The following is a 14,297-nucleotide window of genomic DNA, read 5'->3' as shown; positions in this document are numbered from 1 at the left end:
AGGGGGGAAGCTCAGGTGCCTGTCAGCACTGTAAATCGGCCTTGCTACTGCCTCACAGACCCTGAAACCGGGGAGAAAACCAGTGTACAGCAGGTGATGGGTTAAGAGGGACAATTGCCAGTAGATGGCTCCTGGCCCTCTGGCCTCCCCGCTTGCTCAAGGCGTCCAAACCCCTCGCCCCCCGACAGGAAACCGAGCGAGGGGAAAACATTCGCCGCTTTGTTTCGAGCGGATTCCGCTAAAGCCTTCGGAGGTTCTGACTTGACACGTCTCCGGCGGAGGGAAAAAAGCCCACAGCTCAGCAAGATGTTATCGGGAGACGGGGAATTTATTACAGACAGCTCCAGATGCGGTAGGCCCTTCCAAGGGCTGGTGCGGGAGCTGGCCCCGGGGACTCGGGCCCAGAGCGTCTCTCAGGGTTAGTTCAAACATCTGGCAGGAGGCCGAGGAATTCGGAGTCAGCGTCCGCGTCCCACACGCAGCAGCCGCTGCGAGCCAGGGAAGGTGAAGTCGGGGCTGACAGGGCTTTGGCTTGTCCCCCCCCCCGCCATCAAAAATTTCACAAGCTCCTCTGACATGAGCCAGGCTCTGTGCAGCTCCTGCAGCTGAAGGGAACTGGAGCGAGAGTGCAGCGTGCTGGGGAAGCCAGCAAGAATCGGCTCCTGCTTGGAGACTCCCGGCCCTGCTGCTTTCGTTTTATGACCTTCCCCCCTCTCCCCCCACTTCCTGGAGGAAAAAGGAAGGCGCAACCCCTCCCTGCTTGTAGCCCACTGCAGTCGCCCCAAACTTGGCACACCCAACCTGTCTCCACCCTGAGCCCCCCGCCATTAAAACTGAGTGTTCAGGTAGGCGAGGGGCAGGCAGGGCTGGCTGTGGGCGGGCATCGAGAAGCCGTGCCGAAGCCGTCCAAATGTGCCTGTCAGCACCCACTGACATGCAAGTCTCACGCCCCATAACAGTCCGGCTGGTGCCCTTCAGTCCTGGGCTCTCAGGGCCCCCAGACTTTTGTCTTGCTCAGCCAACATGTCACAGGTGGCTGGGTCCAGTAAGCGAAGCAGGTCCAGCATCCCAGTGCCAGAACAGGTGCGCCCTGTTTGGCCAGTTAAGAGAATATAGGATCAGGGTGAACCTGAGAAAGGAGAGGGCGGAAGCAGCTGCTGGGAGTGGAGCAGGCTCCAGTGGTAAAGCCCCGATAAAAGGGCAGGAGCTGGACTTCAGGGGAGGGTGCAAGGAGGCCTTTAAATGAGGACTGGAGCCAGGAAAACGAGGGGGATGAAAAGTCAAGCCCAAGGAAGGCAGAAGTGGGGTTTATTGTTTATACTTCTAGTTTGGGATTTTGTGGGGAATTCCAGGGGAAAGTCCTGAGAGTCCCAGCTCTGCAGGACGGGAAAACCTAGAGAGGCTGTGGGGGAGAAGGCCTGACAAAGGTCACCTTAGGAAGAAAAGCCTATGGAAGCAGCACCGAGGAGCTGGACTGAGCAGACCTTGGCTGGGGGTTGTAGGATCCCTGGGCTGGATCCCAGTGTACGGTTCCCTGGCCAACCACTAGTACAGCGGCAGGAGGCTGGAGATGGGGACAAGGACACCTAAGAGACACCGCGGGCTTGGCTTAGAGCAGAGACTGCGTTAGTCAGGACAGGGCCGGTGAGAGCTGCCAGAGACCAGGAGGCTTTGGAAGGTCCCCAAAGTAAGCAGTGGTTGGTTCCTGGGAGAAGGCAGGAGAGCGGCAAGAGGGGTTTGCTGGCTGACTTCCCCTAGCCAGAGGGCCAGGGCTGAAGACGGCTGAAGGCCAGAAAGCAGCAGAGGGAGTTGCCTGCTGGCATCTAACCTGGAGAGCTGAAGCCAAGGGCTGGAGAAGGCAGAGGGGCAGTGGAGAAACTTATCTGCTGATGTCTCCTTGCCGCAGAGCTGGACCCAGGGAAGAGTGGGAGGACCAGGGGAGTGAGGGATGCTCCCCTGGTGAGGATGATCTCCCAGAAGAGAGGCAGTGGGGGTCCCACTGGGAAGAGTGGGGTTACACTCCAGCTGGAAGGACTGGGGTGGCTGCCCTGGCAGAAGGACAGGAGAGGACCAAGCCAGGTATGACAGAATACACTGGAGAGTGGAACGTGGGGCCCCAAGGGCCTAGAAGCCCTGGGATTTTAAGGACTCTATGTGCAGGAGGTGACAAATGGACTATGGGTTGCGACTGATGTTTTCGGATATTTGCACAATGTTTTTGTAATAAACTCGAGTGGGAAGGGTATTATTGAGGCAACAGAACCTGGAGTAGAGTTATTGGGTCTCCGAAGGAGGGAAACTGAGGCAGATGGGCCTGTTGTGCCATGGCATGGCTCAGCAGAGCACTCCAGGTGGGGCTAGCATATGACACAATGCCCCAGGTTAGTAAAACCCTGCACAGCTCTCATATCTGCACTGTGGTCATACTTTCACAGGCAGAACAGTATGGCCCAAAGCACCTAGACACGTGCTTATATCCCACTGATTTCAGCACATATCCTTCCGGCCAGGCCGGGCGAATTCTGGGAAGGCATCAAAGGACTGTCAGCACTCACGTCGTTTAGCCTGCATCCTCACTGCAAAGCGGGTGGGTTCCCAGCCTGGGCGAAAGCCTTGCTTGGGCTTTCAAACCTTGGGGTAAAGCAGCTCCACGCTCGGGAGAGGGGGTTTTGTGTCTGGAGGGAAGAGGTTTAGGGGCAACACCTGGTAAGTGTCTGGGTCACCTCTGCAGCGAAGATGGACCCAGAGAGCACAGCCCAGCAGCGGGGGCCTTACCTGGTGATCAGCACAGCAGTGTCGTGGTTGGCTATGCCGTTCTCAGGGATGGCATTCCCATTGCCGTTCCGGTTCACAATGGATTTCTGCCACTTGCAGAAACTGTCCAGGGATTTCCCAGCATGGTGGTTAATCTCCAGGGTGGGCTGGAACAGAAGCAAGAGGAGAGCATGACATGGGGAAGGTGCACTGCCCCTCCCCAGATGAGCAGGGGGCTAAGTCCAGCACTGCTTCCCTCTCCCATTGCACAGTGGGGCTGTGGGGAAGGACTAGTTGGCAGGCAGAGGCGGGGAAAGTACAGCAGAAGATGTGGGACATCTCTGCTGGCCTAAGGTCCTGCATGGAAATAGAACTGCAACTGGCTCCCTGCAGCAACCCCCACTCCACTCCAAACAGAGAATCAAGCCCCCAGTAAATACCCAGGTCCATTCAGGGGCACAGCAGGTGAGCTCCGATTCAAGACACGGTCTGGTCTCTAGCACAGCAGGTAGCTGGCACATGCCCAGCAGGTGTGTTGCACCAGGGAGAACCTGCTTTGTTGAGCGGCGCACCAGGTGCACGCTGCATGGAACCTGGACCATTCAGCAGCAGTTCACAGCTTTACCACACAGGAAAAATACAAGATTTCACAAAGCCAGGGCAGCACTCCCCAGTCAGGGGGTCATGATGACGCTGCACAGCTGGGGGGTGTGCGTGTGGGGGTTTGGCAAAGCTCCCCACTAGCCAGAAGCTCCATTGCCACCTTACCTGGTCCTCAGTGAGAAGAATCAGACGGGTCACAAGGATATTGACAATATTGCCCAGACTTGAGTCCTGGAAAAGTTTGGCAACCTGACCTCCAAGAAACAAGAAAAGACAAGTCTTAAAAATGAGCTCATCACTGGGGACATGGCGTCTCACATACCCACTGTTGCTTTCTGCTGGAAGGAACCAGGTCTGCTCTAGCATTTATTGGTGTGTAGAGGTCTCGCCCCCCCCCTCCCATGGGGAGGCTTGAACTCAAGATAGATGGTGGCCAGCAATGGGCCTGAGCCATCTCATTGGGATCTGGATTTCGGAACCTAACAAAGGCTGAGGATGTTCAGATCGGGGCTCTGGTTCTGCCCTGAATCTAACAGAAAGCGCCACCTCTCTGGATCTTCTGCTGGAGCTCAGAGGGTGAAGGCCTCTGGCTTTGGAGCTGCATTGTCCTTGGGTCTGAGCAGTGCTGGGAACAACGTGGTGAATGTTTTATACCACATGCAACAATCAGAAATGGGCTTATTTTAAAATCTAGCACCCACCTTAAACCACACACAGAGCAAGCCCCCAGTCTAGTTAAACAATGTCCTGCAGGGGACTGGGCAAAGAGCCAGCAAAGACAGGCTTTCACACATGCTGTCAACAACTTCCCAGCCTGTCTCCCCCTCACAGGAACACAGGAGTCAGCACACCCAGCTCACCCCCTTAATCCATCTAGCCTGGTATCCTGCCTCTTTAATAATCTGCACCTGGTCCTATTGGGTTCTGGGGAGGATTCACTGAGTCTGGAAACTCAAATAATTACGGGGGACAACAGAAAATAGAACAAGGGCAGGTGTGAACATCAAAGGGTAAAAAAAATGGAACCTGAAGGGGACCATCGAGCAGAGAACCCCAGACACCGCCCACTGCTCCTCGAAGGTGTCAAGGGAGCCAGCTGATGCCACCCAGAGGAACTCTGCCCAGATGCGCAAACAGAGGGAGGATCGGAAATAGGCCCCACAGTCGCAGAGAACCCCCTCAGACAACCTCCTCTCCTTGGTGTTGTAGAGGGACACTTTGGCCATCGCTAGGTGCTGCAGAGGAAGTCCTTCCCTGTCTATAACTCACCTGGAGACCTGAGCAGCTTTGCATGGAGGGATGGGATATAGTCCTTCCTAACCCTCATGTTAATCAGCTTATGCCCTGAAGCATAATGATGGCCCCTCTGTTTTCCCACGTGTTTCGCCGTTTCTCCTGCCCTATTTGCAGTGCGGATCATAAGGGAGGTGCTGTTTAGAGAATGGCTTTTGGTCCCCCCATGAGATCTAGCCTACAGCTGGGGGCTTCAACCTATTTTTGTTTGCAGACCCCTCAAACAATTTGAATGGAGGTGCAGACCCCTTTGGAAATCTTAGCCATAGTCTGCGGACCCCAGGGTGAAAACCACTGCCCTACAGCATGGCTGTATGGGGCTAGACTTTGCCACTCCTACTCAGATACATTAGCACCTGACTCCAGAAGTGGTCCCTATGGGCTACACGAAGAACTTTAGGCTCTGCCTGGAGTAAGAGGTGGCGTGTAATCGCTCCACCCCAACTATAGCTGTTGAGGGCCTTCTGCTCCCGACACCCCTCACCCTGGAGGTGGGGAGTAAGTTACTGCAGGCCTCCAAAGGGTCCGCCCATTCCCCAGTGCTCTCTAGCCTCTCCCTATTCATGTGCTGGCAGTGGGAGCATTGGGTCTGCCCCACACTAAACCCGGACCCAAGAGCTGGCTGGGTAAATATTACCTGCCTGAACAAGGAGGTGGGGGCAGAGCTTACTCCTGCTCACTGTGCCCTGCTCGGCCGAGTGAGATACGGGCACAGTCTGGCCTGGTGTGATCCCCCCCGCCGCAGCAAATACACAAGTTGGGCTTTGGGTCACCGTGTTTTAGGCCGACCAGGCCATGTCTAGACTTCAGTTGTGACCTGTCCCAGGGCTGCCAATGATCCTCCAGGAGATGGGGGGCCCTCTGAGTGCTGCACTCTGCAGTCTACTTCCCACCTGCTTCCTGGCAGCCTATCCCGGTTCACCAGCAGCGTGGGCACATGGCTATCCCCATGGCTCCCATCCCGGGGGGCCACAGGGACCCCAGGGGGCTGTGAAGTGGGTGTAACACTTACAATATTCATGATGGCCAGGATGTATTGCTCTATGTCCCGCCGCCCGTGGTACCCCACCATCATTTTGTCGGCCACCACTAGGGTCTCCACGTAGCGCTCGGTGCTGACGGATCTCTTCAGGGGCAGCTGGCCTCGTTGGCTGTTATTGCTCGATGGTTTCAGAGGGGGGGGCTTGAGTGTCCGCAACCACCAAGGTCTCCCCTTCCAGGGCTTCTCATCTGAGGAGAGAGAGAGAAAGGGGCTTTCTGGCTTTGGGGTGTGTTTTGTGGCGCGTGAATGGGATTCATCACAACCCTGTCCTGCCAGTTCCTCTTGCCGCCCAGCCCTAGTATCCACCCTCCTCGCCATCTGTGCTTGCACTTCAATGCTGAGGCAGGGGACACTTTCTGCTGCCCCGAGCCAGAGCCCTCTCCCCAGCGCGGGGAGCAGCTGCGCAGGTTTAGAAACTACAAAGAAATATCCTGAAAACAAGGCAATGACCAATCCTTTTCTTTCCCTTTTCCCTGCAGCAAGAGCAGCAACCTCTACGGCAATGGTTCTTAACCTTTGCTGCACCCTGCACCCCTTTGGTTCTCAAAACGTGTTCTCGCACCCCTTATCAAAAATCATCGAAGGAGGTCAGTTCTTTAAACCTAGATATAGTTGTTGTTTGTATATGACAGTAATCATTAAAAAATGTCTCCTGTTAATAAAGACAGAGATTTTCTGAAACAAAGTAGTTGTATTTACATGCCTGTGCTTAATTTGTGTTTTCGACGATTTACCTTCCAAAAAAATCTGGCCTGTCTCGCACCCCCAGAAAGGGCATCTCGCCCCCGCAGGGGGTGCGTGCACCCCAGATTAGGAACCACTGCTCTAAGGGTAGGTCTACACTGTAAAAAAAAACCACCAACAACAAAACCACAGCAGCGAATCTCAGCCCCGGCTCAGCTGACTGGGACTGGCAGGGCTCATGTTAAAAACAGCGCTACAAATAGCAGCGTAGACGTTCCCGCTCGGGGAATGGGGCCTGGGCTCTGAAACCCAGCAATGGGGTTATTTATTTTTATCCTCTCAGCAGGAGCCTGAGTCCACTGATCTGGGCTCTGAGACTCACTGCTGGGGGTTGTATTTTGCCGTTTGGACGTACCCTGAAGCAGGACTGTGGTATTTTGCTGCAAGCTTCAAGAGCGGTTGGTGCCACCAGCTGGTGCACTGAGCCCTCTGCCCCCCAACTGACTGCCTCCCAATGGGTACCACCTCACTGGGCATGCTCCTTCCCCACCGCCACACACCCATGGTGAAGTCCCCTAGGGAGAAGCATCTTGCAAGGGACTTTGGGAGCTGTGGTCTGCTGGAAGGCTGTGGCCAGTGCTCCCACTGACCTCACCGACTGGGAAACCAGAGGCAGGGTGAATTCATGTCCTCTCTGCCCCGACGTGGGACTCAATCCAAAAATTCCCCCCGGGTGGGAGTGGGCTGGCCATCAGGGAGAGGTGACTCTCAGTCATTGCCTTGCGGCAGCTCGGGCTGGCTCACTGGGGCTGATGGGGGAGAGCTCTTTGTTGCACACAGGTGAGGCTGGGCTGCTCAGGCAGGTCAGGGGTGCAGGGGATGGGAGGGAGAGTCGCCGCTGCGGCCAGTTGTGCTGTGGTTGTTCTGAGCTGTATTTGGCCTGTGGCTCTTACTCTGTGGTCTTTGCTTTCCAAGAAACAACTGGGAACAGGCTCGCGTTCGTCTGGAAGCCGGGGAATGTGGCAAAGAGTCAGCACAAGGGGACTCTGCTGGCTGCCTCGCGTAACGTGGTGGGAGGAGCGGGGCCAGGAGAGTCCAGGTCATCTCCTGATGCTCCAGCGGACTTAGCTCTCCTCAGACCTCTCCTCAGGCACCAGCCCTTACAGCTGCGCTTGCTCAGCGGGTCAGGGAGATGCTGGATTTACGTGCTCGGAGTCAAACGCATCCTGCGGCAACACTCAAACTTGCCAAGGGCCTGGGGCAGCTGGGAGCAGCCGCCTCTCTGCATACTATGACTCTGTCAGAGAACCCTGCCGGGGGGAGCTTCTCCTTTCATCTTCCTTTAGTGCGATCAGCAGGAGCCTACACAGGGCAGCCTAGGGTTGGGATTGTCACCTTGCCACACACTACAGACAATGGGGATGACTCTCAGATCCCCCTGCTCCCAAAACAGAGCCCTGGCCCCAAAGGAGAATCTCTCCTCCCACTGCAGGACCTACCACACGCACAATGTATTTCAGGTACATAGATAATATCCAAACATCTCACAATCTTTAATGTATTCTCCTCACCACACCCCAGGGAGGCAGGGCCGTGCTGCTCTTCCCCATTCACAGAGAGGAAACTGAGTCACAGAGGCTAAGTGGCTTGCCCAAGGTCACACAGGCAGTCTGTGGTAGAGAAGGGCGCAGGTGACCCAGGTCACAGGCTAGCGCCCTAACCACTGTTCTTCATCTACACACACACACACACACACACGTGTGCATACACCACAGAGTTCATTAGAATATGATGCAAAATCAGATCATTTCGTTTGTAGGCTCTCTGTGGCAGGGAGCAGTTCTCTGCCGGCTGATTGCAGGCCTGCGATTGCACAGTACTGAGGATTGGCACGGGCTGGCACGACAGAAATGATTCACGATAGCGAAACGGGGACTGTCCTCTGCGGTTCAGCATCGTTCTGCAGAAAGGAGGCCGGCATAAGTTGAAGGCTTCTGCAGCTGCAAAGGACACTTCTGCCGGCACCCTCTGGGCCATACGTACATGGGGGTTCATCACCTCTAAAGGAGTCCTGTCGTATGCTCTTCTCGGGCACCAATCATAAGAACACAGATGGGGAGGAAAAGTGGGAGGGCCTCCCAGTGGAGGGGTAAGAGAGGAAGGTGACTACATAACTGCCCTCCTTTCCCAATACCTCCCAGAGCCTACGGTAACTCTCGGGAGCTGCTGTGGTCTCTCCTGTGAATGGCTCCGGCGTTCTCACCCTATCCATGGAGCATCCTACAGCCGAGCGACACAAATGTGACTCAGACTGACAAAGGGAAGCGTAACACTCTAGCCCGAACATGGGCCAGGCCTTGGGCTCAGCCCACATGGTGAGCAGAGGTCAGAGCTGCAGCCGGGGCCAGAGATCCAGGAGCAGCACCATCCGCAGACGGACTGACATTCCTCTGCCCTGAGTGTGCCCCTAGACACCAAGCACTGATACGCAGAGCACACCTCTACCACGCACACACACACAGACAGACACACACAGACACACTCAGCACCAGAGACTCACCCGAACAGACAGTGCCTCACCCCACACAAACACATCCACACAGAGACATGACCCCTACTCCCAACACAGAGATACTCACACAATGCACCTCCCTCCCAGCCCCGCCCCCCCGAACCTCCAGCCCAGATCCCCCCTCCGCGCCTCCCCCGACAGAACCTCCCTCCCAGATCCCCTCCCGACAGAACCTCCCTTCCCCCCAGAACCTCCCTCCCAGGTTCTCTCCCCTCAGAACTTCCCTTTCAGGCACCCCTTCCCCCCAGATACTGCTCCCCCAATCACCAAAACACCTGGTACTATAAAGACACCCCCACCTTGTACCTAACCCCACACAAAGAATCACCCAATCTACAGTAAAAAGAAAAGGAGGACTTGTGGCACCTTAGAGACTAACCAATTTATTTGAGCATGAGCTTTCGTGAGCTACAGCTCACTTCATCAGATGCATAGTGTGGAAACTGCAGAAGACATGGTCTCTGTGTATATAATGTCTTCTGCAGTTTCCACAGTATGCATCCGATGAAGTGAGCTGTAGCTCACGAAAGCTCATGCTCAAATAAATTGGTTAGTCTCTAAGGTGCCACAAGTACTCCTTTTCTTTTTGCGAATACAGACTAACACGGCTGTTACTCTGAAACCAATCTACAGTCTCTCCTCATGCCATGTACAGACACTCTCAGCTGTGCTCACCCCAACATAACAACAACCACTCACGCACAGAGAACGGAGAGGCCCACGAACACTCACTGGCATACACAGATACCCGCACACACAGGACATGCTAAAGATGGCACCTAAGATGCAAAGTCTGGATCCAGGTCTATGGTTTGGGGGTATCGGTGTCACACAGACACTCATGCTCACCAGCTCAGAGGCTCATTCTCAGACTGCGAGGGGCGGGCATGAGATGAGGAGGGATTCCTTTCTTTAACCCTAGCTATATATATTTTGATCACACACACACACTTTCAGATTATTAATCATTACCCCCTTGTGCATGTGCATCCTTTAATTACATGAGCACATGCTATTTTTCCACAGCACTCCTGCCTCACTCAGTGCATGGCATGGATGGTGCTCAATTAATGAGCAACTAGTCCATGTTTTCTTTTCTCCTCATTAGAATTATAGAATCATAGAAGATTAGGGTTGGAAGGGACCTCAGGAGGTCATCTAATTCAACCCCCTGCTCAAAGCAGGACATCCCCAACTAAATCATTCTAGCCATGGCTTTGTCAAGCCGGGTCTTAAAAACCTCTAAGGATACAGATTCCTCCGCCTCCCTAGGGAACCCATTCCAGTGCTTCACCACCCTCCTAGTGAAATAGTGTTTCCTAATATCCAACCTAGCCCTCCCCCACTGCAACTTGAGACCATTATTCCTCGTTCTGTCATCTACCACCACTGAGAAGAGCCGAGCTCCATCCTCTTTGGAACTCCCCTTCAGGTAGTTGAAGGCTGCTATCAAATCCCCCCTCACTCTTCTCTTCTGCGGACTAAATAAGCCCACTTCGCTCAGCCTCTCCTTGTAAGTCATGTGCCCCAGCCTCCCAATCGTTTTTGTTGCCCTCTGCTGGACTCTCTCCAATTTGTCCACATCCCTTCTACAGTGGGGGGCCCAAAACTGGACGCAATACTCCAGGTGTGGCCTCACCAGTGCCAAATAGAGGGGTTATAATCACTTCTCTCGATCTGCTGGCAATGCTCCTATTAACACAGCCCAACATGCCGTTGTCCTCCTTGGCAACCAGGGCACACAGCTGACTCATATCCAGCTTCTGTTATTGTTCGATGTGGATCCCTAGGCCTTATTCGCTGCATGCTATTCATCCAGTCTCAGTCTCTCCTGCACCCACTGGCTCCCAGTCTCCCTCACCCAAACACCCAGTTTCAGTTTCCCTCTCCCCCCACCCTCCCACCATCCTCTGGCCTCAGTCTTCCCCTAAACACCTCCAAGCTCCTTGTCCCAATCTAAGGCCCCAACCCCAACTCCAGCTCTTGTCCCCGTCTGTATTTGAGTCAGGTGGCTTCCTTTTCCCCAGTGCCTGGGCTCAGCCGGGGGAGGGGGTCATTGAGACCAGAGTTGAGACTGGTTCCCAGCTCTCAATTCCAATGCCCGAACCAAGACCTGGCCCAGCCTGGAGCAGCCCAGTGCTGCAGTTACAGGGCAAGTCCTGTTCAGTGTGGACGGAAGCTTCAGGGCATTTAACACCAAAGCTCCCTGCGTTACCTAGGGAGGTGGTAGAATCTCCTTCCTTAGAGGTTTTTAAGGTCAGGCTTGACAAAGCCCTGGCTGGGATGATTTAACTGGGAATTGGTCCTGCTTCAAGCAGGGGGTTGGACTAGATGACCTTCTGGGGTCCCTTCCAACCCTGATATTCTATGATTCTATGAAAGTCTCCACCGAGCATGTGCAAACTGGAATTTTTCAAAGGCTTAAAACTTGGCCAAATTTGGGTGGATTTTCATGGGGGCAGCAAAAGCCACATCCCTGACACAAAGGCCACCCGCCTGCCAAACTTCAAGTCCCTGCTACAAAGCGTGGGGTTGCTAAAGCTTCTCAAAGAAAAACGGTCACCAGAATTTTTTTACGTGAGCAAAGCAATACATTCTGTACTGCGCCCATTCTCGGAAAAGGCTGAACTGCGTTGGCTGAAATGTAAAGTTACAAGAAACTGGGTCTTATAATGAAAAGTGTCAGGGAACCTTAATTATAGCCAGGTGCTGCCAGCCCTGCCTATAACTATCATAACTTCATGTAATCCCTGCTGATACTGAAGGGACTCTTCATCCTCGTGTAGTGACTATGGCATGTGTACAGAGTTAGTCCCTGTACGGGCACTTGGAACAATGTCCCTAGTCGAGTCATCTGCCTGGATTGAACTCATGACCTCTGGATCTAAAATCTCTTTGAGCTAAAGAACCAATCCCATTAGTTTACAGGCAGTAGCTGACTCGTGATCTTTTATTTGGGGCCTAACCATTAGAAGGGGACAGACGTACAGTGCGATAGACTGGTTTACATTTGGTTTCCAGAGTCAGCATTCCTGGCCTCTCTGAAACCAGCTCGGCAACGCCAGGTTCTCATGGACGGGAGAGAAATTTGGCTCTATCAGCGGGATTATCTGGCATACACAGAAGTGAATATCACAGCGTTGGGGAGGATTTGAGGGTTTGTCTGTCGACATCGATACCTAAAACGCCGCAGGCCGCGTCCATGTGCGAGTGCTGGAGAGACGATCGCTTGTACACAACATGGGGGCTTCCCTCGCCTTCACTCTCTGTGCTCACGTTGGCTCCCAGGCTGAGAGGCTCAATGAAATACTCTTCCTCGTCGGCAACGATCACCCCGTGCTGTAAAAGGCGAGAGGAAGAGGGAGGGGGAAGTGAAAGGGAAGCAGGGTGCTGTCTCCCATCTGCAAAACTCCACCCTCCAGGGGACAAAGAGGGAGGCATCAGCTGCTGTGGATGAAATCAGAACAGAACTGAACCTTCACACAGAGTTTAAACCACAAACTCCCTGAGTGTCACCACAAACTCAGAGTCAACCCCACAGCTGCCCCAATGTTAGACTTAATGCCCTGAACCATCACCTAAACTCAGCCCAACTCCCGCAAACAGCCCAAACCATCCTCCAAACTTAGCCCCATTCCCCCGAACAGCTGCTCCAATGCCCCGAACCATCCTCCAAACTCAGCCCCACTCCCCCAAACAGCTGCCCCAACACCCTGAACTATCCTCCAAATTCAGCCCCACTCTGCAAACAGCCGCCCTAACATTAGACCCAATACCCTGAAACATCATCTAAACTCAGCCCCACTCTCCTTTTTAAAGGTACTTAGATGACTAGAGACTTAAATGTTTCTGAAAATATCACTAGGCACCTAAATACCTTTGAAAATTGAGCGTAAAGTCACCCAGCAATCCAGTAGCAGAGATGGGAATAGAACCCAGGTCTCAAAAGTCCCAGGCCGGGGGGTCTACCCACTAGGCCACACAGCCTCCTCATTATGTTTCTTCCTTCACACTAGGTGATTGGCCAGCTAAGGCTTGGTCAACACTGAACATTTAGGTCAACTTAGCTACGTTGATCACAGGTATGAAAAATCCACACCCTGAGCAACAGAGCTATGCTGACCTCACCCTCAGTGTAAACGCAGCTAGGTCAATGAAAGAATATTTCCCCCGACCTAGGTACCGTTGCTCGTGGACGTGGTGTCCCTACCCCCACCAACAAACCCCTTTGGTTGGTCTAGGCTGTATCTACACTTTGGGGTTATGCCGGCACAGCTAAGGTGCTGTAGCAATGCTAACAGAGTGCTGTAGTGTAAACGTGGCCCAAGTCCGATGGCATTGCTTCTGGTCCCTGATTAACTGACTGACTTCCACGTCTGATTCCCCCCCGCCCCTTGACTGAACATATCTCAGCTTTGGGTGCACAATTCGCTTTCTGCAAACAGGTGTGCAAGCAAAACTCTGCCCTTGTGAAAAGCAGTCAAGAGAGGGTGGGGACCAATCGACGTGCAATTCAGAACCAGCAGTATGCCTGCGAATACTTTTCCCGAGAGCCTGCCCGGCTCGGCTCGTTAGGCCAGACTAATGGTCTCGGTGACCTAAAAGGATTTTTGCCAGCCTAAATTCAATGATCAGTTCAGCTCTGCATGGTATGGGGGAAGCCTATCTATCTTACGTGCTTATTTGGTCACCCTTATGCTTGTACACAAGCACCTCACAATTGATAATGTCTTTATCCTCACCCCACCCCTGTAAGGTACGAAGTGCTGCTAACCCCATTTCACAATCGGTGAACGGAGGCAGAAAGAGCCTAAGGGCTTTGTCTACACAAACCTTTAGGTCCCAGCAAGTCAGGGTGTGAATCTGCCCTGCAGTCGCCTGCCGCGGACCAGTTGTCTGTGTGGACCCTGCTGGTGCACATTAATACACTTTGAGCCTTTTTGAAACAGGAGTAGATCAAAGTGCATTAAAGAACTGTTCAGATGGGTCCAGACAGTCCGTCTGTGGGAGATTCACGGCCTGGCTTGCCACAGACTAATTGCGCAGGTAGACAAATCCCAAGCGACTTCTCCAAAGTCACGCAGGAGATTGGTGGTGGAGCAGTGAATTGAACCTGAGTCTCCCCAGCTAATCCCCTAACCACTGGGTGATCCTTCCTCTCGGTGCTAATGATTAGAGCACAGCCCTGGGAATAGCAACATTTGGGGTCCCTTCCAAGCTCTCCCACTGCTTGTTCTCTGGCAAGTCACTTCACCCCTCTGACCCCAAGCTTCTCGTTCTGTGGAGTGAGACTGGAGATCAACAAAGCCCCCTGAGATCCTTGCATGGAAGGTGCTATGTAAGTAAAAG

At 53.7% G+C, this 14,297-nt stretch overlaps 1 protein-coding gene across 2 annotated transcripts in view; it reads right to left on the bottom strand.

The window, feature by feature from the left end:
- ADAMTS10 (ADAM metallopeptidase with thrombospondin type 1 motif 10) overlaps nucleotides 1-14,297 on the bottom strand; it is a 134,302-nt gene that overhangs the window by 50,965 nt on the left and 69,040 nt on the right. For both annotated transcript variants that reach the window (XM_073324036.1, XM_073324037.1), the window contains 4 exons: nucleotides 12,128-12,287; nucleotides 5,663-5,880; nucleotides 3,523-3,606; nucleotides 2,776-2,921 (listed from right to left, as the gene is read on the bottom strand). In XM_073324036.1, the coding sequence (XP_073180137.1) occupies nucleotides 2,776-2,921; nucleotides 3,523-3,606; nucleotides 5,663-5,880; nucleotides 12,128-12,287 (608 nt within the window). The remainder of the gene's footprint in view (nucleotides 1-2,775; nucleotides 2,922-3,522; nucleotides 3,607-5,662; nucleotides 5,881-12,127; nucleotides 12,288-14,297) is intronic.

The sequence above is a fragment of the Lepidochelys kempii genome, chromosome 25 (assembly GCF_965140265.1).
Source record: "Lepidochelys kempii isolate rLepKem1 chromosome 25, rLepKem1.hap2, whole genome shotgun sequence".
Lineage (NCBI taxonomy): Eukaryota > Metazoa > Chordata > Testudines > Cheloniidae > Lepidochelys > Lepidochelys kempii.
This window is presented reverse-complemented; position numbering and strand designations above follow the sequence as displayed.